At 46.5% G+C, this 23099-nt stretch overlaps 3 gene segments (V, D, J or C); all 3 read left to right on the top strand.

The window, feature by feature from the left end:
- Positions 1–4123, top strand: LOC117202276 (T cell receptor beta variable 5-1-like; the record flags this gene model as incomplete). The annotated part of the segment is given in 2 exon segments: positions 1–341; positions 1030–4123. Coding segments are annotated over 2 exon segments (512 nt in total), but the record flags the coding sequence as incomplete, so codon positions are not given.
- A 1-nt stretch (position 4124) lies between these two features.
- LOC101287898 (T cell receptor beta variable 6-6-like) lies at positions 4125–20128 on the top strand. The segment is given in 3 exon segments: positions 4125–4432; positions 4518–5123; positions 20024–20128. Coding segments are annotated over 2 exon segments (435 nt in total).
- On the top strand, positions 7650–11265 carry LOC125965466 (T cell receptor beta variable 6-4-like). The segment is given in 2 exon segments: positions 7650–8907; positions 9039–11265. Coding segments are annotated over 2 exon segments (396 nt in total).
- Positions 20129–23099: the final 2971 nt, after the last annotated feature.

The raw sequence follows: 23099 nt of genomic DNA, 5'->3' as shown, positions 1-23099 counted from the left end.
AGGCGTGGCTTCTCTGTTCTAAGCCTGACAGTGCCTGAATCCATTGGGGTCCATCGGGCTCTCTCCTGCGTTCTTTCTCCAGCCCCAGTTCCTTCCCTCGCAGGTGCAGTGGATTCTGGAATCACCCAAACACCAAGACACCTGATTAAAGCAAGAGGACACCAAGTGATACTAGGTGTTCCCCTATGTCTGGGCACCGCACTGCGTCTTGCTACCAACAGGCCCTGGGTCAGGGCCCCTAGTTCCTCTTTGAGTTTTATGAAAATATGCAGAGAGCAAAAGGAAACTTCCCGGGTCGATTCTCAGCACAACAGTTCTGTGATGCTCGTTCTGAGCTGAACGTGAGCTCCCTGTACCCGTGTGCCAGCAGCTTAACACAGCCCTGCTGAGTCACCCGCGTTCTGTGCAAACCTCCCTGCCCCAGTGGGGGCAACCTCAGAGGTGACAGATGCACGAGAGCTCAGAGATTGCAGTGGGAAAAGAAAATGACTGAGGGCGCTGGAAAGCAGCCACGGGCTCTTGTGCTGCTCAGAGGAGGGACCACAGAGGTCAAGAAGATATGTTCAGAGGCTGGGGCTACATCAGCAGGTTCCCTCCAACATGACCTTCCGGGCCTGACACTCGATGCTACCAGGGTCAGGAGAATTTGTAACTTAATAGCCGGCGGGCTCTTTTTCAGGGAGAGAGAGTTCATTGGGGGAGCGAAATTACTTGATAAATGTGTGATTCTAATAGAATCAGGGGTTTGCTTTATATAATTTAGGGAGAAGAAATGGAGATTTGGGGAAAGTCTAGGACAGAAAATATGGCTGAGATGCTTGAGAACAGAGCTAGAGCTACAAAATAAGCAAAAACTGTGTTATTTGTAACATGATCTCTTTCCTCCTTTCCTCTCCCAAGGTCTTCAATCACCAGAAAATACTAAGCCAGGCCTTAAAACAACCAGCATCACCAGAGGGGAAGAGAGAGGAGAAGGAATCTATCCTAGATAGATTCTCAGGCCAACAGTTCAGTGACTCTAGCTCTGAGCCTGACTTGAGCTCCTTGGAGCTGACGGAGGCGGCCCTGTATCTCTGTGCCAGCAGCCAAGACGCAGCCCTGCATGATCAGCTGCCTCTGGTACAAAAACATTCCTGCCCCAGCTCAGGAAGTGGCCATGAGGGCGTTGACTGCCAGCCAACCACTCCCAGGCCCTGGTAAAGCAGACAGCCTTTCGCAGGTATTATTTCTTTGATATGTATGAATGCTCCCAAAGAGCATGCATAATAAATATTATTTTACCTGTTTGTATATCTGCGGAGAAGTGTCTTGCCCAGATCTCCTATTTCATAACTGTCAGAGCAAGGAAGCAGACTCAAGTCTGTCCTCGACACCTGTGGTCCCTGCCCTATAGAACAGTCCCCCCATAGAACAAATATATATATGTGTGTGTGTGTGTGTGTGTGTGTGTGTACATATATAGATATATATGTATATATACATAATTTAAGGGAGTTGGCTCACATTTTTTTTAAGGCTGGTAAGTCTAAAATCTGCAGCTGGGCTGGTGGTACTAGAGATCCAGGGAGAGCTGATGTTTAAGTTCAGAGGCTGTTAGGCAGAAGGAGCCGATGTTCCAGTGAAGGCCATCAGCTGGACAATTCTCTCTTACCTGGGAAGATTAGGCTTTCTGTTCCATTCATGTCTTCAACTGATGGGATGTGGCCCACCTACATTATGGAAAATCATCTGCTTTACTAGCTAGAATGTTAATCTAGTCTAATATTAAAGTCTACCTATTCACATGTTAATCTCTTCCAAAAACATCCTAACAGGAACACCCCGAATAGTGTTTAAATACTTGTGGCCCAGCCAAGTTGACACATTACATTAGCCATCGCACCATCTTCCAAGGTTGCATAAAAATTTAGTAAGCGTGAAGTACCTGGCACATAACAGAACTCTGCATTTCTTGACTCCCTTTGCTACTCTCTGACAGCCTCTTCCACCGTTTCCCAGGGGCAAAGTTAGAGATGAACATATTGTGCCTGTAGTTGAGGACTTCAGAAGTCACAGAAAGGTGAATATTTATGCCCGATGATTCGTTACATGAAATTAACCAGAGCATGTAATACACATCCCTCATCAGGCATTTTTAAATCAACTTTTTTGACGGATGAATTATAGTTAAGCCTTGAACAATGTGGAGTTTAGCAGAGGCTAGGGGCTCTGAGCCACCCCCAAGCCCACAGTCAAAAATTTACATATAACTTCACGCTTGAATGTCCGTATCCACGGTTCTGCATCTGAAGATTCAACTAACTACAGATCCTGCAGTACTGTAGTATGTATTTATTAAAAAGTGGACCCACGCAGTTCACACCTGTGTTGTTCAAGGATCAACTGTATGTACAATAATCATTACACACTTTATAATTGACAGGTCAATGGTTTTGCTCAATATATACATATATACCCATGTAATATCTACCCTATTAAGATATAGAAACATTTCCATCTCCCAGAAAGTTCCTTCATGCCCCTTTCCCATGTCCCTGTCCATCCCTGAAAACCAAATAAATGATTTCTGTTACTATAGATTCGTTTTGCTCAGGCATCTTTTTAGTGAAAATTTAAGGTCTCTAACCATTGAAACAATTCCTCTTTAGCACAGAGCTAAATATTTAAGACAGTTAGGTGCTACTGGAAAGCGTTATGGTTAAAAAAAGTGCTTGAAATCATGTGATACGGAATATCCACTTCAGGGACAATCCTCACTGGGGATGGAAAGTTTGATAAAATGACCATCAGAAGGTCTTGCCAGGTGGTAGAGGCTGTTTTTGTAAAATTTATTTATTCACTTTTAGAAATTTCTTTTCTCATGCACCCATTCCCAGAAATCATTGTATAATGATATTTTGATAAGAAGTCATCATCTCCCAGGAAATTATTTTGAGATCTCATGAGACACACACAGAGCAAGGCTTCATGTTCACACACTGTGTGCTGGGCTGTGCAGACAACAGGCAGTAGAAATTTCGGGGAGAGATCGTTTCACGTCAGGAGAAGGGTTCCCTTGGCTTTTACCCCCAGTATCCAAGACACAGGCCTTGATCTGGAAAGTCCCCCTTTCTGTTCTGGCCTTGCCTGTGCACCGGTCTCCCATGCTGTGTGTCCTTCTGTCTCCTGGACTAGGGATGTCTGAGCACAGATGCGGAACCACTCTGGGGCTTGCCAGGCCCCAGATCAAGGCTTCTTGTTGTGGTTACATCAGGATCCTTCTTTGCTTCTGACTTTAGTTTCTGTGTCTTTCTCTCCCAGACCCCAGGAATGACGAGTCACCAAGACCCCAGACATGTGGTCACGCTCAAGGGAAACCGGCACATCAGGCAGTACCCACAGGTCCAAAATCATGTACTCAGGACCAGCTACATAATTTGCAGGGCCCGTGATTCTAAACTTATTTAGAATGAATATCACGGCCGCAGAACATTGCAGCAAGTACGGGGTCCTTCTCAGGGTGGGGTTAGTTATGTGCAACAAGGTACAGTTTGGGGCTCTGTGATATTTGTGACTCAATTAATGGCAGCTGCTACACCAGGAGGTATTCCCCATGGAATGGATGTCTCAGGTAAAAACAGAGCATCTTTCATTTACCCTGGAGTCTGCCACCTCTCACCCCGTCCCTCCCACGTCTGTATTCCTCTGTGCTAACATGTCATCTGCGGTGCTGGGCAACCATCTCTCCACAAAGAAAGGTCGGTCATAGGCGTGATGTGGCTCTGCTGCTGCTAGATGTCCCCTCCTGACACAGGAAGCACGTGCTCAGGTGACCAGGAAGGAGTTGCAGCTGCCCCTGTCGGTGAATTGATGAGAAATAGAGCCAAACGATTCCTCAAATGTTGATGAGCCTGAGGTTGGGAAACCAGATACCAGAAGAATCACTGTAGGTGGAAGGACAGGACCAGGACTGTGATGAATTAAACAAAGTAGAAACAGACACTTGAAGAGTATTTGGGATGCATGAGTCATAAAGGCTGCAGGAAGCCATAAGGATTTTCCCCAAAATTCAAAACTAGATTAGATAAATGAAACCAATATACGTATTAATGAAGAATTATCTCTGGGATAAAATACACATAAAGTTACAAAGTGTTTTACAGAAAAGTTAACAAAACTTGTAAGACAGGCATCCATTCAGAGGAACGCGTTCTTCCTGTTCTGAGCTGTTCACTGGAGGTTCATGTTTCATTTCAGCCTCTGGGGGAAGGGGCGTGGCCCCCTGTGACGGGTTGGCTCTGGGGCCAGGCAGGGACAGTGACACCTCAGAATGACTCCCTGGAGAGCCCCTCTGCCCTCTCCTCAACACACAGAAGACCCCTCTGCCTGCCCGCCTGCCCTACCATGGGCACCAGCCTCCTGTGCTGTGTGACCTTCTGTCTCCTGCAGGCAGGTGAGTCCGGGGAAGGGTCCCTTTCGGGGTCCCGGCACCAAGCGTGTCCCCTGTGTCTGCAGCATCAGCTTCTCCTTCTCCACAGGTCCAGGGAATGCTGGTGTCACTCAGGACCCAAAATTCCGGGTCCTGAGGACAGGACAGAGCACGACCCTGAAATGTGCCCAGGATCTGGACCACTACTATATGTACTGGTACCGACAAGACCTGGGACACGGGCTGAGGCTGATCCATTACTCAACTGACACTGGCAACATCAACAAAGGAGACGTCCCCAACGGGTACAGCGTCTCCAGATCAAACCTCGAGAACTTCCCTCTCACACTGGAGGCTGCCACCCACTCCCAGACATCTGTGTACCTCTGCGCCAGCAGTTACTCCACGGCACTGCACGGCCACCTCCTCTCTGCACAAAAAGGCAGGGGAGGCCCTGCACCCCGGGACTCAGCAGAGTCCCTTGCAGGCTCCTAGCACCTGGAGCCTTGGAGCCCTGGGTGCCAGGTGCCTGCAGCGTGACCCTCAGTGTGTGGTCTCGGCCGGCCCAGACCTGACTCCATGGCCTTGCAGATGTGTGCCCACCGTCACTCTCTGTCTTTCCTCTGCAGCTGCCCTGTGAGGAGAAAGATGCTGCCCCAGCTCTGACTCGTAGCCATCAGCCTGAGTCTGAGGCCTCCAGGAGGGAACGTTATTGGTAAATCACATACATCTAGATCCTCTTGTCCATCCCCAGGCACCTCACTTCTGTTTCTCTGGAAGTTTCTCCCCCAGACTGGCCCTTACGTGCTTCTGCTCTTTCCTGCCTTTCCCTGGCGGGGCAGGTCTTCCCACCTCCCTGATCTCAGATTTCCGGCCCTCTCTACTCCAGCCAGGCTGCTCCTGCCTCATCTGGGTCATGTCCCGTCCCATCTAAGAGACGTCAGAAGCTACTTCCTCTGCACTGGACACAGACCATTCCTTTTGTTGTGATTAACTCCTGCCCATGTTCCTGTTCAAGGTCCCACTGGGTGGTCAGGCAATTCTGGGCACCCCTGTTTCCCAGGAGAATTGTGAACACGGTCGGGGTGTCTCTGTTCGAGCTTGTCCAGGTCCGGACTATGAACTTTCCCCTTGTTACTGTGGACTACGCCTCCTTCCTACTCATAAGCGGGCCTCCGTCTTCTGTGTGTGTGTGTGATGATTACAAGTATGTTCTTCCTTACTGTCCCCAACTTCTGTCCCCACAGGTCACACAGGAGCTGGACTGTCCCAGTCCCCCAGGCACAGGGTCACAGGGAGGGGCCAAGCTGTAGTTCTCAGGTGTGACCCAATTTCTGGTCATGTTTCCCTTTATTGGACTGACAGACACTGGGGCAGGGCCCAGAACTTTTGATTTACTTTCAAAACAAGGCTGCACCAGAGGCATCGGGGATGCCTAATGATTGGTTCTCTGCTGAGGGACCTGAGGGCTCATACTCCCATCTGAATATCCAGCCAGTGGAGCCTGGGGACTCAGCCGTGCATCTCTGTGCCAGCAGCTTAATCAAACAGTGTCACACAGTCGCTTCCTTCTTGTTCACAGACCTCATCCTTCTCTCTCCTTGCAGTTCCTAGAGACCTTAAATAGGCTGTTTTTTGCTTTCCATTCACCAAAAAAAAAAAAAAGAGGTTGATTTGGACATCAGCTGTTCTTTGGATAGAAAGAGACCACAGGTTAACTCCTGAAATACTGTGGCTGTAAATGTTGGTGGATAGAAATCATTATGGCTCCTGTGTTCTAGGAGTCCCAGGGCCAGCTCAGTGCTCCAAGGCAAGGACCCAAAGTCCCGGACATAACAGTCTTCCATGGGTCCTTCGGGAGGCTGCCCAAATACCTGGCTTTGGCTGCCTGTCTGTGCAGTGAGCAGAATCTCCTCTGTGCTTGTGGCTGGCATCTGGAAAGTTTTCAACTACTTCCTGGGGCATATTCTTTCTTCTAAAGCCTCTTCTGTCCCTGTCACATTGGAAGTTTTCCACAACATAGCATCAAGACTCTCTTCCTCTTCCTGTTTTATTTTTTTATTTTTATTTTTTGCGGTACGCGGGCCTCTCGCCGTTGTGGCCTCTCCCGTTGCGGAGCACAGGCTCCGGACGCGCAGGCTCAGCGGCCATGGCTCACGGGCCCAGCCGCTCCGCGGCATGTGGGACCTTCCCGGACCGGGGCACGAACCCGTGTCCCCCTCATCGGCAGGCGGACTCTCCACCACTGCACCACCAGGGAAACCCTCTCTTCCTGTTTTAAGTAAAGTCCTTACTACTTTTGTGCCAGTTAATTGACAAACACAATGTTGAAAACAATAAGACTTCATTTCCTCTGCCTCATTTCAGCAGCCCACTTTATTTTGTTTTCATGTTTTCACTGCCCCAGTCCCGACAGGGACACTAGAGCATACTTTTACAACCTCTCCAGTTTCATCTTGATTTCCTGAGTAAATCTGTTCTCGAGAGACTGTTTTATGTCATGCCCTAGCCTTTCCATTTGAAATAATTTCCCTGAAACCTTTACCTTATTTTCTAATGCCCCTATCCCTTTTTATGTATTTGCTATATTATATATTGTCATAGATATTCATTATAAGCATAAACACCTCTATTGTAAATAACATCTTCCATCCATCTGTGGGCGAAGCTGCGGTTTGAATGTATGAAATCTAAGGCCCTGGTCAGAGTGGATATGATTATGGACCATGTCTTCTGGGCGTCCTAAGAGATAACCCAGCTCCGGGACTGGGATTGAATGTCACGGCCATGGTAGAGGCTCCCTGAGCCTTGCATAGCAGGTAAGGGGAGTGACAGTTGCCCCAAATCCACTTATCAGAAGTTGTCATGGCTCTGTACAACAAATTTCTTTCCCCAGGGAGTGAACATCCATGGGAGGGAGTTTTCCTGGTCTTTAATTGTGGCACCAGCAAAGCTCCCCTTGCTCTGTTGCCCTGTGCCTCTGGGGAGTGAGGAGAGCCAGGGCACACGTGGGAATTCCCTACTCTTGGAATCCCATTCCAAGGACTCCCTTTCTAGATTTCATCTTCAATTTTTTTTTCCATTTTTTCCCCCATTTTTGCCACATGAACCTGGCAGATTCAGCCTCCTTATAATACTATTTTGTATCGATGTTTTCACATCTCCTAACTCCTCTGCTTCTTCCAGAATCATCTCTTCCCTCCCTGCTGTACAGGCAATGTGCCTCTGCCTCCCTGCAGAGGCACACTGTACAAGTTTTCATTTAGTGGAGACTGTCCCTTGCTGGTCTTAATCCCATCCATCCTTATTTCCCCATCAGATACTGTTTCCTCCGTGATTGCTTAATGCCTTGTAAATTGTTCTTATTTTTCTTACATTCCAGTTTTACTTTTTACTCGTACGCATTTGACCCCATCTCGAAGGTAATTTCATTACCTTCCCAGTCCTTTGCTAATCTATATTTTGGAATTAACATTGGTTGTCTTTTATTTTTCTTCAGCATTTTTCTTTATCTTTTGTAATGAAGGTAAAAGAACCTCCTTACACTTCAAGGTCTGTGTTTTTCTTCCTACTTTGAACATTAGTTTAAAGTAAACATTAGTTTAACTAAACATCAGTTCCTTTAATTTCTCCCATTCTATCCCTCTCCCTTTCAGAAGATAATTTTAAGGGGGAAGAACTCAGTTGGCCTATAACTGGCAGACAATGCGATAGTGGTTGAGCAGAATGAGGGCGGCCTATTAAGCATGATAAATCAACGGAATAGTTTGGGTTAGAACTGGTGTTGGGATTAGCGTTGAAGGAAGTTGAGCATAAAAGGTGATCGTGCAGACACTTCCAGCACCCCTTGGGCCACTGCAGAAGAAACAGTGATGAAACTTCAGGTATTGGCCACAAGATGGCACTATGGCGCCACCGAGATCTAAGGGGCTCTGGGCAGAGTCTGGGAGAGCAGCCTGGGAGGAAAAGGGTTAAGAAAAACTTAGGCGTGGATCCACTACTCGACAGCTGTTGAAGAAGTTTTCAGTTATTGCCAAACTACCTACAGCTATGGAAGAAGTGGGAGGCCCCTCTAAACTGTAATGAGATCCACAGTTGAAGGATTTGGGCGAAGCAGCCTTGATGTCAGGGGCAGGTGCAGACAAGGAGCAACTGTGTCAGAGGAATATGGGAAACCCAGGGGGCGGAGTGCACCCAAAAGTCAGAGCGTCGCAGCCCTACTCCACCTCCCCTGCAGGCAAGCTAAGCAACATCTAGGAGAGGAGACGCTGACCTCACATGAGCCAAGTCACAGGGGGATCCTCCCGGGGCGGGGAGAATCTGCAGGGGTAGGGGGAGTGACATCCCAGGCAGCCCCACCTGGCCATTGGAGAAGAGCCCCCCAGCTCCCTTTCTCAGGCCTGTGGAACAGAGCATTTAGTGGGGACAGCCCTCTTCTCGCCCTCACCCTGCCATGAGCCCCAACCTCTTTTGTGTGATTCTTTGTCTGCTGGTGGCAGGTGAGTTCGGAACTCAGCTGAAACCTCTGCTGTGGGTTTGCAGAGCCCCAGCTCCAAGGCTTTCCCTTTCCTTTGCAGATCCACGTTACTCATTGAGCCTTGTCTTTACCGTGTGTCTGCCTCTTCAGCAGGTCCCATGGATGCAGCAGTCACCCAGAAGCCAAGATACCATATTATACGAGCAGGAAGCAAGATGGTCCTGGATTGTTCTCAGGATATGAACCATGTGGGAATGTTCTGGTATCGGCAAGATCTGGGACAGGGGCTGAGGCTGATCCATTATTCAAATGGCGTCGGTAGCACTGGCGAAGGGGATGTCACGGAGGGGTACAGTGTCTCCCGAAAGAAGAATGAACATTTCCCCCTGACCCTGGAGCCGGCCAGCACCAAGCAGACCTCCCTGTACCTCTGTGCCAGCAGTGAATCCACAGCACGGCACAGTCAGCTGCTCTCCGCACAAAAACCTCGGCCACAGGCGTGAGGTGGACACTTCTTCCTGAGGCCACGTCTCACCAGGGGAGAAAAACTGCTCTTTCTGAAGCTCTCACCAGACTAGTGTGAACTGAGGTCCATCAGCGTGAAGGGTGTGAGTGTGAGTGTGTGTGTGTGTGTGTTTGTGAGCGTGTGTGTGTGTGTGTGCGCGCTCTAATTTGAAAAGACACATGACCCCAATGTTCACTGCAGCACTATTTACAATAGCCAAGACGTGGAAGCAACCTAAATGTCCACTGACAGCTGAATGGATAAAGAAGATGTGGTGCATATACACAATGGAATATTACTCAACAATTAAAAAAAGTGAAATGATGTCATTTGCAGCAATATGGATAGACTTAGAGATTATCATACAAAGTGAAGTCAGAGAAAGACAAATATCGTATGATATCACTTATACATGGAATCTAAAAATGGATATAAATGAACTTATTTACAAAACAGAACTATAACACACCATTGTAAAGCAATTATACTCCAATAAAGGTGTATAAAAAAAAACACAACAGAAATAGACTCACAGACATGGAAAACAAACTTACGGTTACCAGAGGGGATAGGAGGGTTGGGGGGGGCAGGGATAAATTAAGAGTTTGGGATTAACATATACACGCTACTATGTATAAAATAAACAACAAGCACTTACTGTAGAGCACGGGGAACTATATGCAATGTCTTGTAATAACCTATAATGGAAAAGAATCTGAAAAAGATGATATGTATGCACATATAACTGAATCACTTTGCTGAACACCTGAAGCTAACACAACATTGTACATTAATGATACTTCAATTTAAAAATGGTTAGAAAAAGTAAATGCAAATAGCACTTAGTGTTACGTCACTCAATTCAGAATATTCTGGTATAAATAAAGCCGAAGGACAGCAGCATCTAACATGAAATTTATATTTCACTTCCTTTTTCAGCGCAGAGCTGAACAGAAAACAGCCGTGCAGCTTTAAATTCCCTGAGCGATCTGGGGCTCTCCAAGCTTGAAACTGTTACACAAAGGTGCCTGGGGCTCATTGAATACCAAGCAAGAATTCTTTGGAGAAAAACAATTCTCAGTAACAAATTATGAAACACGTAAGTAAACAAACCACTTAGGGGAAATGTGAGTAGATGCATCAAACAGCAGCATTAAACCCCGAGATGATCAACTGTAGAATTATCAAAAGAAAGATGACAAACTAAGTCTCTCCTGTGGGCACAGGGCAGTATTTTGCATCTTCGGAGGTTATGAGGTCTTTTGAGGTCACTGAGAACTTCTCACGTTCTCAGTATCTTATGCCTGTGACTGTTCTCATCTTCTCTTATTTGTGTGTGATTCATTTCTAAGTTGAACTACATGCATAAAATTGTATATGAGTCCCATCTTTTAGGCAATTTGTAAATTAAGAAAGAACCTCATTTTTATCATCCCTTTGGCTTGGATGAAAATCTATGAGCTTTTCAATTTTTTTTTCTTGCAAAATATTACAAAATGATATTGGCAACAATTTATTCTCCCCCAGCCTGTATCCCTCCTCGGCTTCTTACAGGTGGAAGTCCATACACAAGAGCAGCGTTTCTTCACGTGGGATCCAGTAAGTCCAAGTCTGGGGGTCCATAGTTGGGCTTCACAGGAAGGGCAAACCCCATGTGCTGCTCACCCCTTGACCTGCTGTGCCATGTACACCCTGGGTTGGGGGAGCGCTGGCTGACCCAGGACCTGATTACAGACAAGGGAGCAGGCTGCTCGCTGGGCAAAAACTGAACTCAGTAATTGCACAATCTGCTGAAAGTCTAAATGGTGAAACTGACGAATGACCAATTTTGCCAAATTATGGCATTTACAGCAGTTCAGGATGCTTGGAATGATTTCAACAGACTCAGGATTTTTTTTTTTTTTTGAAGTTTTTGTTTGGCTACAGCTTTCCTTCAGCCATTGATCCTCAGCTATTTCTGAGCAAACTTGTCAGTCCAGCTTATTTTGAGGTCACATTCGGATGTTGTACACTCCAGTCACTGAGAACTTCTCATGTTCTCAATATTTGATGCATGGAATTGTTCCTGTCTTGTGTGTGGTTTGTTTCTAAGGTGGACTACGTGGAATACACGCAATGAAATTGTATGTGACTCCCATCTCCTGTGTAATTGTTTATTACTGTTTTAGTCATACTTTATTTAAGGTGTAAATAGGGAGAAAATGCTCAAATTAATACACATATTGCTTGGTAAATTTTTTTTGGGGGGGGCTTGGTAAATTTTGTCAAAGGCCTACACCGGTGCGACCATGACCGAAATCAAGATAAAGAACATTTCCACCACCCGAGAAAATGTCCTCATGCCTCTTCCCAATCAGCTTACTTCCCAGAGCTATAACCACTTTTCTGACTTTTATGACTATAGTTTTGTCTATTCTTGAACTTCATATAAGTGGAACCACACAGGAAATACTCTGTTTTATTGACTTCTTGTTCTCAAAATTATTATTTCTGAAATGTACTCATATTGTGTTTATCAGTACTTTTTTCTTTATAATACTGAGTAGTATTCCATTGTATATCACAATTTGTTTATCCATCCTCCTATAGATGGATGCCTAGGTTGCTCCAGTTTTCAACTATTATGAATAAAACTGCTCTGAATATCCTTGTACAAGTCTTTGTGGGTAAAAGCATTCATTTCTCTTAGGTATAAACATGAGTGGAGCTATGGATTCACGGGGTAGAGGCATATTTGACTTTATTAGAAGCAGTTGAATAGTTTTCCAAAGGGACTGCACCAATTTACAACACCAAGGGGTGGGGGTTCCCTTGACCCCCGTTCACACCAACACCTGGTGTTCTTTTTATTGTTAGCCATTCTATTGGGTTTGTAGTGGTGTCTCATTTATACTTCACTGATCAGTAATGATATTTACTTTTTTCATATCTTCCTATCTCCTCTTATAAGGTGCCTGCTTTGCAATTCATCCATCTTTAAAAATCAGGTTGTCTTTATATTATTGATTTGTAAGGGATATTTTAATATTCTAGATAGGAGTCTTTTGACCATTAAATAGGCTGAGTTGGTCTTCGCCCACAGTGGCTTGCCTTTTCACTTTCCTAATGTTGACTTTGGTTAATTGAAGATTTAAATTTTTATAAAGTCTAAATTAACAGCTTTTTCTTTTACACTTGGTGCTCCTTGCATCCTGTTTGCCTACCCCAAAGTTATGAGCCTTTTCTTTCTATTTCTTGCTCCACTGCTTCACTTTAATAACATCATCCCTGTTCCTTGCCATCAGCTGGAAAGGACCCACCTCCAAGTTCATGAGTTACTCATCCCACTCTGCCCACAGCTTCCTATCCCCCCACATCTGTTCTTTGGCATTACCAGGATCTCCTATCCATTGGTAACTATTCTGTCTTTCTTCCTATTCCTTAGGGTCCTTCCATATTTTTATCACCTCCTGAGAGAGTAGAATTGATGATGTTATAATACATTCTTTTAACCCTATCTTGCAAATTTCATTCTTTTACCATGATCCTCTTAGGTTGCCCTCTCATTACAGAAACCCAAACCCGAGTGAATGCATGGATCTCTTTCTCAGGGCAACAGCTGAGAGCTGTCAGAATAAATCACACCTGCACAAACTGGTATCTAGCATGATAAATCGGGTCACGAACTTTACCTGCCTTTACATCTCTGTTTTGGGATTCCAATTAGCTCACCCTCTCACTCAACAGAACATTATCTCAAATATTTCAGACATATCCCACTCTCTGTAAAATTTACCCTCTTCTTGCTTTCTTGCCTCTTAAATCAAAGGTGATCCCTGCAGTGGAGGGCAGTGCCCACTGAGGGGCATCAGAGAGAGTGTCCTGAGGAGGGATATGCGTGGAGCCCCAAGTTCTCCACTGCATATGTGAAGAAACACACCCTGCTGTAGACTTCCCTGGACAGGAGTAGCTGAGGAATGGAGTCATACTTCCCTGGATCCTCTTCAGATTCTGTCCCCAAGTAATACTATTTATTTTCACATTGCATATTTCTCTATGCTTCTGCTGACTGTCTCAGCAATGCTAACTGCAGAATGTTAGAAATTTTGTAACTGCTAATTGCAGAATGTTGGAACTTTTGTCACTGCTAATTGCAGACAGTTAGAACTTCTGTTACTGCTAACTGCCGAACGTTAGTTAGGACTTTTGTTACTTTTCAATAAGGCCCAATGCATTTTCCAAGCTCGTTGTTCCTTTTTTCCCTGGCTACATCTACTGTCTACTCCGCAGGGTGCGGGAGGGTTGAGGAGGACCAATGAAGAGCCTACTTATAGAGGTGAGACAGGGTTTAGGGAGACCGGTAAGGGAAGAGAAGGGTCCTACGACAGCATAAATGGGCAGCTCTTATCCCCATTGGCCTGAAAGGAGTGGGGGAATGGTTCCCTGGGCAGTTGGCTGCTGTAATTTAGGGAACCGGCTGCCTTCCAGGTGCTGCAGCCTTTGGTGAGAACGAGTCGCTAGGCTGAAATGTAATGGGGAGAAGGAAGCCAAAGGGTACGTATTTATTATAAACCAGGACAGTGGTGCCCTGTCTCCCTTCACTCGCCTGCCATTATGTCCCATAAACAAAACTCAGTCTAGAGAAAGCCCAGTTACTATAATCTGCAAAGGTCAGCCTCACAGGGCCAGGTGAGTCTGGAGGGATAAACAGAAACTCTCCAGGATGCTACACTGAAGACGGGCTCGAGGGCAGTAAACCCCAAGTTGACTAGGTCTGTGCCACGAGCCCATAAAGGCAGAAACTTGTTTCTGGAGAATCTTCACTCCCAAGAATTTATAGCCAACCCAGGCCCCCTTCGGACCCAGTCAGATGGACTAAATCTTGGTATCTCTGCATCGCTGGCCGCTCAGGGTGAGGGCTGGGATTGCTGCCCGGGAAAGGAAAATGTCAACACAAAGCTTGGTCTGACCCCAGCATCACAGAGATGGGGGTACCCAGGCAGAGAAGGAACTGGAGGCTTACAGACCCTCCCCCTTGGCTGACGTGCTGGTGGGTGAGTTCCGGCACAGAGCCCTGCAAGCAGAAGGGGGGCGGGGGGTGAGGAAGGTGAGAGGGGACGGGGCTTCCTGGCTGCTGGGGTGGGGGTGGGGGTGGGGGGCAAAGAGCATGTACCTCACAGAAACATCAGCACAGCTGGGTGGGGACGGACTTCGCCCTAAGTCAGCCTCCTGCCCGGCAGAAGTGTGAGAAGAGTCTGGCGTGTGGGTAGCACAGAGCGCAGGACCTCGCGAAGCCTCCAGGGGGAGGGCAACAGGGAGGGGCCATCACAGGGTAATCCTCCAATCAGGGAGAGTGAAGCCGGAACTCAGCTCTTACCCAGGAGGACCAGAAGGTGAGTTCGAGGCGCACACTGCCCACCCCGCATGCCCCGGGCTCCAGCCTCCTTCCCTGGGTGATACTTTATCTCCTGGGAGCAGGTAAGTCCTGTGAATAGACATTATCGCCTTTCTGAGCTTCCCGACTCCTGACTCCCCCACCTCACCTTGGGGGTAACCATCAAGCTCTCTCCGGTGCTCATTTCATATCTGTGTTTCCCACAGGCCCGTTGGAGGCTGGAGTCACCCAAACTCTGAGACACCTGATCAAAACAACAGGACGGACAGTGACACTGAGATGTTCCCCTGTCTCTGGGCACCGCAATGTATCTTGGTACTAACAGGCCCTGAGTCAGGGCCCCCAGTTCCTCTCAGAGTTTTATGAAAATATGCAGAGAGCAAAAGGAAACTTCCCAGATCGATTCTCAGCACAACAGTTCAGTGACACTCGCTCTGAGCTGAACGTGAGCTCCTTGGAGCTGAGGGACTCGGCCCCGTACCTCTGTGCCCGCAGCTTAGCACAGCCCTGCTGAGTCCCCCACGTTCTGTGCACAAACCTCCCTGCCTTGGCTTGAGTGCTGAGAGAGCGTGCAGCCTCCCACCCAGGTTTCCCTCCTGCAAGGGATGTTTTTAGCCGTTTCAAATCCACTTCCTGTTATCTGCTGAGCCCAGAGCACTCCCAGCGAACAGAACCCAGGTTGCCCTGTGTGCACTGAATATTTCCACGTCTCCCAGCAGCAGCCAACTCAATAGAAGGGAGGCAACTGAGCCCTTAACGTGTGCTAGATTCTTTGTACATATCATACTCTTTAAAACTTTGCAACCATTGTGCAAATCAAATATTCTTAGGCCCACTGTGTAGAGAAAAGGGCTCAGGGACATTAAATCATTTTCCCAATGTCTCACGGTTTAGAAGAAGCAGAACCAGGAAACAAACATGTCTGTTTACAAAGTCCACAGACCAGGTGCTCCATCATTGGCCTCTGCATCCCAGTCAGTGAGAACAGAGGCCTGGCCGTGTCTTCGTGTGTCCTGTGGAAAGGTCATACCTCATCATGGTTGTTACTATGGCCTCCTCCTTGGCAACACTGAGGAACTAGGATTTCACACTGATTCATTATCCTTTGTAGGCAGCCCTCACACCTTTTATCAGTCTTAGCTTACGTTTTCTTTTTTTTTTTTTTTTGCGGTACGCGGGCCTCTCACTGCTGTGGCCTCTCCCGTTGCGGAGGAACAATAATGGCTTCTCTATTATGTGAGGGAAGGTCTTCCCAAGGCACAAATCCCTCTTGGATAAATTAGAGGCCATGAGGCCTGATACACTGAACCGTGTCGTGGATGTCCACTTCCATGGATCGTTGGACAACGCCAGAGACACAGAGCTGAGGGTCTCTTACCCCCAAACCCCAGCTTCAGCCCACACCCTGCCTGTGGGGCAGGATGCAGGGCAGTGCCCTTTCCAGCTCTCCTTCCTCGGCCATTTCGGAAATGCTGTTTGTGACAGCAAAGGCTCCATTTATAGAGAGAGGCCATGCATTAGTCCTTGAAGAACTGTGTGAGTCTTTCTGGGCGGAAATAATCAAATATACAATTGCCTAGCATGGCCCAAGGATAGACCAAAGCCCCGGTTTTGCCTGAATGGTTCACATCAATGCTTAAGAGACGAATGCAGCTTCATCTCCTTAGGCAGTGAAGACCAAAAATAGACTACTTATTTCAAAGAGTCAAACCTTAGAGAGACCGGAGTTAGAACATGTTCCCTGGGGACAGCACCCCTCACCCACTTGAGAAAGCTGTGAGCTGTTGATGAACACTGGAAGAACATCACAACCGACCCTGGAGTGAACAACACTGCTACTTAATTAGGAGTAAAAGACGAGCATTTCTCGAGCCTGTGAAACCATCACTGATTTTTATTGAGTTTGAAAATGCAGGCAGTAGGAGGCGCTCATTTACCTTCCTCTTCAAATAAGGGGATTATTCAAGGCTTGTTCTAGAATGAGCGGTCAGAGCCTCCACTCCCGGTGGTGGCCGTTCTTGCAGAGGCAGAAGCCACATTAATCCACAGTCAGCACAAACGGAAGTCACCGTCGACCTCACCGCTTACCCAGTTCACCGGTCAGGGGCCGTCCATGTGCACAGGGTGCTGTGTGCCTTCACCCCTGGCTTTTTTTTTTTTTTTAAGAAGATGTTGGGGGTAGGAGTTTATTAATTAATTAATTTATTTTTGCTGTGTTGGGTCTTCATTTCTGTGCGAGGGCTTTCTCTAGTTGTGGCAAGCGGGGGCGACTCTTCATCACTGTGCGCAGGCCTCTCACTGTCGCGGCCTTTCTTGTTGTGGAGCACAGGCTCCAGACACACAGGCTCAGTAGTTGTGGCTCACGGGCCTAGTTGCTCCGCGGCATGTGGGATCTTCCCAGACCAGGGTTCGAACCCGTGTCCCCTGCATTGGCAGGCGGACTCCCAACCACTGCGCCACCAGGGAAGCCCCCTTGGCTTATTTTTTTAAATGGGCATTTAGGGGCTTCCCTGGTGGCGCAGTGGTTGAGAGTCCACCTGCCGATGCAGGGGACACGGGTTCGTGCCCCGGTCCGGGAAGATCCCACATGCCGTGGAGCGGCTGGGCCCATGAGCCATGGCCGCTGAGCCTGCGTGTCCGGAGCCTGTGCTCTGCAACGGGAGAGGCCACAACAGTGAGAGGCCCACATACCGCAAAAAAAAAAACGGGCATTTATACCCATTATATATACACACTGTATATATACAATGTGCATATACAATGGAATATTATATAATATATACAATTATATAATGTGGCACATATATATATATATATGCCACATCTTCTTTATCCATTCATCTGTTGATGGGCACTTGAGTTGCTTCCATGCCTTGTATATAGTGCTAAGCTATGTTTTATAATAAAAAAGCATCAACAATGTATAAGGAAAATGTTAAATGTTAATAATCCTCCTCCCTCTGTAAACACAGCCCTATCCAATCCCACCTTTAGGGGTGTGTTTCTTACCTTCTTCTCTATGCTCATGCAAACCTGTCTACCCAAATACCCCTACAAAAGCGGGGCCACCTGCACACATTAACTGCAACTTGCCTACTTTTTTCTCTTAGTCTACTTTGGACTTTATTTTTTCAGATCGGTAGATAGAGATCTAACTTGCTTCTGTTAGCTGCTTCATATCGCATAACGGGGATAGACAGGCAGGTTAATGGCCTCGTGCGTGGTCTCAGAGTTGATAAATGGTGGAACCAGATTACAGACGACAGTCTGTTTACATCTGTGTGGGACCCCCTGGGAGCCTGGGGGTTTTCAGTCTGCAGGTAGGAGCGTCCGTGTGTGTCCTACAGCACTGCAGGTAAAAGCATCATGATGTTGGAAGGAGAGAAGTTCTAGACATGGCTGATCAGGGCTTAGCCCCGGAAAAACTGAGATTTGAGCAAGTTATTCCAATCCCAAGATGCATCACAGATACGAATGTGATTTAGGGAAGGGACCTTTGTGAGAAGCTATTATTAACATGAGAAAGGCAGGGAGAGAGGCAACTCAGTGGTCGCTTCACACATGTGAAATGTAGAGGAACACAGTGTTAACTAAACTCCAAGCTGGTTCTGATCGGTTTTGCTTTTTAAGGGGGTGGAAATGGATAATTTATTTCAAATGTGAAGTTACCAGCTGTACTGCCCCTTTTCCCTGTGAAGGCTGGTGACGAAGAGAGAAGCGGTGAGGCTGGGGGCCACAGTTTACCTGTTCAACGGGGCACACTAATAAAACAGGCAGTGCCCAAGGACACTCTCAGGGGCCGGAAATAGGTCAATTTTCCTGCTTAATCAGGTTGGAGGAATCCCATCTTCTTCTGGAAAGGATCGTGTGTCTTGTTCCTTTTCTGAAGGGGGCCACCAGTCAGGTTTTGAGAGTTAGCCTAGGAGTGAAAATGAGAAATGAATTACTCATAATGCAGCCTGTTAGGAGTCCCAAGGATCAGTTCAACCCCCCACCGCGTTTTTATTGTATGACTCTCACCCGAACGTTAAAGGTAAAACAGTTCTGACTCCTCCAGGTAAGGTTCTGTAACATTTATTTATGTTAGAAGTGACTTAGAAACACAGGAGGCACCATGATAGGGAGTTGAGGACAAAAACTGTACGGAGATTCATGAATTAATCCAGGGAACTCTTTTTGTTTTAACCTCCAGAATTACTAGAAGATTTGAACTTAGATCGGTACACACCAGAGGCGCCGTTTCATCCCTTGCCCAGAGCTGTGAGTGCAGACTGCCTTTGGGACAAAGACGTGGCAATTCCACCACCCACCCTCCCCCCCCCGCCCACACACATAGCCCACTCCTGCCCAGATCATGCATAACACCAGGCGAATGCAGGAACGAGGTCAGAAAGAGGAGTCTCAGCTGGAGTTGATAAAATCAGCATTTCCTACCTCAACTGTGAAGGGCTGTTGAAGCATCCAGGTGGAAATGTCCAGCTGATGATGAGAAAAGAAGGAGAGAAGCGAGAAGGCCAGGTAGGGAGTCTGGGACTCAGGCCCCGCGACACTGGGGTGACAATGAGGCCCTAACAGAATCAGTGCCTATTTAGACCCACTTCTGAATTTCCATTTTTCTTTTGTTTTTTTTGCAGTACGCAGGCCTCTCACTGTTGTGGCCTCTCCCGTTGCGGAGCACAGGCTCCGGACGCGCAGGCTCAGCGGCCGTGGCTCACGGGCCCAGCCGCTCCGCGGCATGTGGGAACTTCCCGGACCGGGGCATGAACCCGTGTCCCCTGCATCGGCAGGTGGACTCTCAACCACTGCGCCACCAGGGAAGCCCTCCATTTTTCATTAATTCTATGCCTCGCAAGTTTTCACCTTTTAATGTTTCTGATGATGACTGACAGTCATTTTTTTCTTTCTTAATGGTACATAATAAATGGTGCATCTCTGCATTGCAGACATCTTAGATGTACTTAATTAATTAATTAATCCTGAGGCTCAGTGATGTCACCATGGGAACTGCCCTGTGGGGACATGGACGCCCCTCCTCCTCTGTTCATGCTTACGAGGACCCTGAGCTGGTCAACCTCCCACTGCTGCCCTGACCCTGCCATGGGCTCCAGGCTCCTCTGCTGGGCTACCTCTGTCTCCTAGGGGCAGGTGAGTCCTCAGCAAACCAAGCAGTTCTCTGTGTGTGTGTGTGTGTGTGTGTGTGTGTGTGTGTGTGTGTGTGTGTGATGATTACAATTATTTTCTTCCTTACTATCCCCACAGGTCACACAGGAGCTGGAGTGTCCCAGTCCCCCAGGCACAGGGTCACAGGGAGGGGCCAGGCTGTAGTTCTCAGGTGTGACCCAATTTCTGGTCACCAAGTATTTTACTGGTACTGACAGATGCTGGGGCAGGGCCCGGAGTTTCTGACTTATTTTCAGAGAAAAGGTTCACCAGATGCATCGGGGATGCCTAGTGATTGGTTCACCGCTGAGAGGCCTGAGGGCTCGTACTCCCACCTGAAGATCCAGGGAGCAGAGCCTGGGGACTCGGCCGTGTATCTCTGGGCCAGCAGCTTAGCCACAGCGTGGCACAGTCACCTCCTTCCTGTTTACAAACACCCACGTGCTCACCTCTACTCATGGTTCCCAGAAATCCCCATATAAAGGACTTACCCCACGCTTCCCTCAGCAGGGGAAATAAGTGGACTTGGGGCTTCGGCTGTTCTGATAGTAGGAAGTCAGAAAATAACCTTTGAAAGACTGGAGCATCTGGGTTTCTGAGATTCCTTTATACAGTTTAAGATTCTATAATTGGGGTTGAATATCAGACCACAGTCTCAGGTAGAGTGAAGTATCCTCTGGTAAGACTATCTAGTTTCAGCACATTTATAATAACCTCCTCATACTGAATGTCACCAACTCAGACCACACAGTGCCCAGATGTGGGCCAGCCAATGCAGAACACTGTTAAGGTCATCTGTAGCCACCAACCTTAAAAATAAATAAATTACAATCCTTAGCAACGGTTGCCACTGAAATAAATTATCCACAGGGAACTGTCATCCACAGTAATGCACGCTAATGTATGTCCCTATACTGCTTTTTTATTGCTTGACAATCCTGCTGTCATTTTGTGTCTAATTTTCTTCTCTATTTTTTAAATAGAAATTCAGTTTGGCTTTCATAAAAGGTAACCCCACTTGAGAAGGTGTTAAAAGGGAGTAATTCAAAGAAGACTGGAATAAGAGTTATATCACCCATTCAGGATTCTGTGAGGTTTCCAATTTACACTCCTACCAAGGTATATGAGCCTTTCAACCGGCACGCACACACATGCACACACACACATGCACACACACACATGAACACACACACACATGCACACACACACTCTTTGGGTTACTTTTTCACTCTCTTAGTTGTGTCCTTTGATGAGGAGAACTTCTTAATCCAAAATCAGTCCATTTTCCCCCCTCTTTGGTTTATAGTTTGTATTTTGGTGTCTAGTTTAGGAAATCTTTGCCTATTTCAAAATGATCATGTTTTCTTATATTGCCTTCTAAATTCTTTATATTTTAAACTTTTACATTAAGATGTGTAATTCAACTGGAGTTCCTTGTATATGAAATGAAGAGTTAAGGTTATGGCTTTCCATATAACTATCCGATAAGAGTAATACTTTCCTCACCGCTCTGTGATCTCACTTTTGTCATGTATCAGTCATTGCATATGCGTTAGTCTGTTTTGTCAGTTCTTACACAAATAGCACACTGCCTTATTTACTATAGCTTTACAATTTATCATATCAAATACTATCAAAGGAAAACCATTTGATCATCTCTATAGATGCTCAAAAATTTTTGATAAAGTCCAACATCCATTCCTGATTAAAAAAACAATTAGCAAATTAGGAATAACTGGAAACTTCCTAATAAAAAGCATTTATGGAAAACCTATGGTTAATAGAACATTTTTACACATAGACCATAAGTTACAGATGCACATTGTAATCCCTAGGTCAAACACTAAAAGTAGCATAAAGAGGGGAAAAATAATCTTTTCAACAAATGGTGCTGGAAAAAAATATATATCCATGTGGAAAAGGAATGAATCTCAATTTTTATCTCAGTCCATGAACCAGGAGTTGGCAAACTAAGGCCCAGAGGCCAGATATGGCCTCTGCCTGTTTTTATATGGCCGAGAAGCTAACAATGGTTTTTACATTTTTAAATGGTTAAAAAAATAAAAAGAATAACATTCTGTGCCAGGTGATAATTACACAAAATTCAGATTTCAGTATCTGTAAGTAAAGTTTGTTTGTTTGTTTGTTTGTTTTTTTGCGGTACGCGGGCCTCTCACTGTTGTGGCCTCTCCCATTGCGGAGCACAGGCTCCGGACGCGCAGGCTCAGCGGCCATGGCTCACAGGCCCAGCCGCTCCGCGGCATGTGGGATCTTCCTGGACCAGGGCACGAACCCGTGTCTCCTGCATCGGCAGGCGGACTCTCAACCACTGCGCCACCAGGGAAGCCCTGTAAGTAAAGTTTTGTTGGAATAAAACTAAGCTCAACCATCTACGTATTGCCCATGGCTGGTTTTGCACTGCAATGGCAGAGGTGAGTAGTTCTGGCAGAAACTGCATGGGGTGCACAAAACCAAACATATTTACTATCTGACTCCTTACAGAAAAGGCTTGCTGACCCTTGCCAAAACCAAAAATTAATATGAGTTGGAACAACATTTCCAATGATCTATAAAGCTTCTGAAGTATAAAGAGTCTGAAAGAAAACACAGCAAATTCTCTTCATGGCCTTGTAGTAGGCAAAGATTTCTAAAAGAGGATGAAAAATGTTCTAATTTTTAAAAGAATTAAATTATTCTTTATCAAAATTTTAAAAAACTGTGTTTGTCAAAAGATACTAAGACCCAATACAATGACCCAATGCAGCCAAAAATAAATAAATAAAATAAAGTTTTAAAAATTTGAACAGGATATTCAGATAAGAGAAGATATGTAAGGAGGCGGTGTCCTCTTCAAGGACTTGATGGGCTTCTTTCCCTGACTGCTTGGAAGATGTTTTGGCTGATAGAACTCCACTGTCAGCCTCTCCAGGAATTATCTTTGGTTAAAGAGAAAGCTTTGCCCGAGGTCCCACCCCTTCCCAGGGCAACTGGCAACGGGCCCATATCCCCTTTCCTAGAACACTAATTGATGAGATTTAAAATTTTTATTCCGTCTTGGAAAAATCTTTACTTCATGCCTCCCTCACTACCACGGGCTAAGGGTGAGCCCGAGACAGATAAAGAGCAAATCAGGAAGACCTGTGCCCTGCATGTCCCGGTGGATCCGGATTTCGAT

The sequence above is a fragment of the Orcinus orca genome, chromosome 9 (assembly GCF_937001465.1).
Source record: "Orcinus orca chromosome 9, mOrcOrc1.1, whole genome shotgun sequence".
Lineage (NCBI taxonomy): Eukaryota > Metazoa > Chordata > Mammalia > Artiodactyla > Delphinidae > Orcinus > Orcinus orca.
Note: the sequence above shows the minus strand (reverse complement) of the source record. Positions and strands in the feature narration are given on the sequence as shown.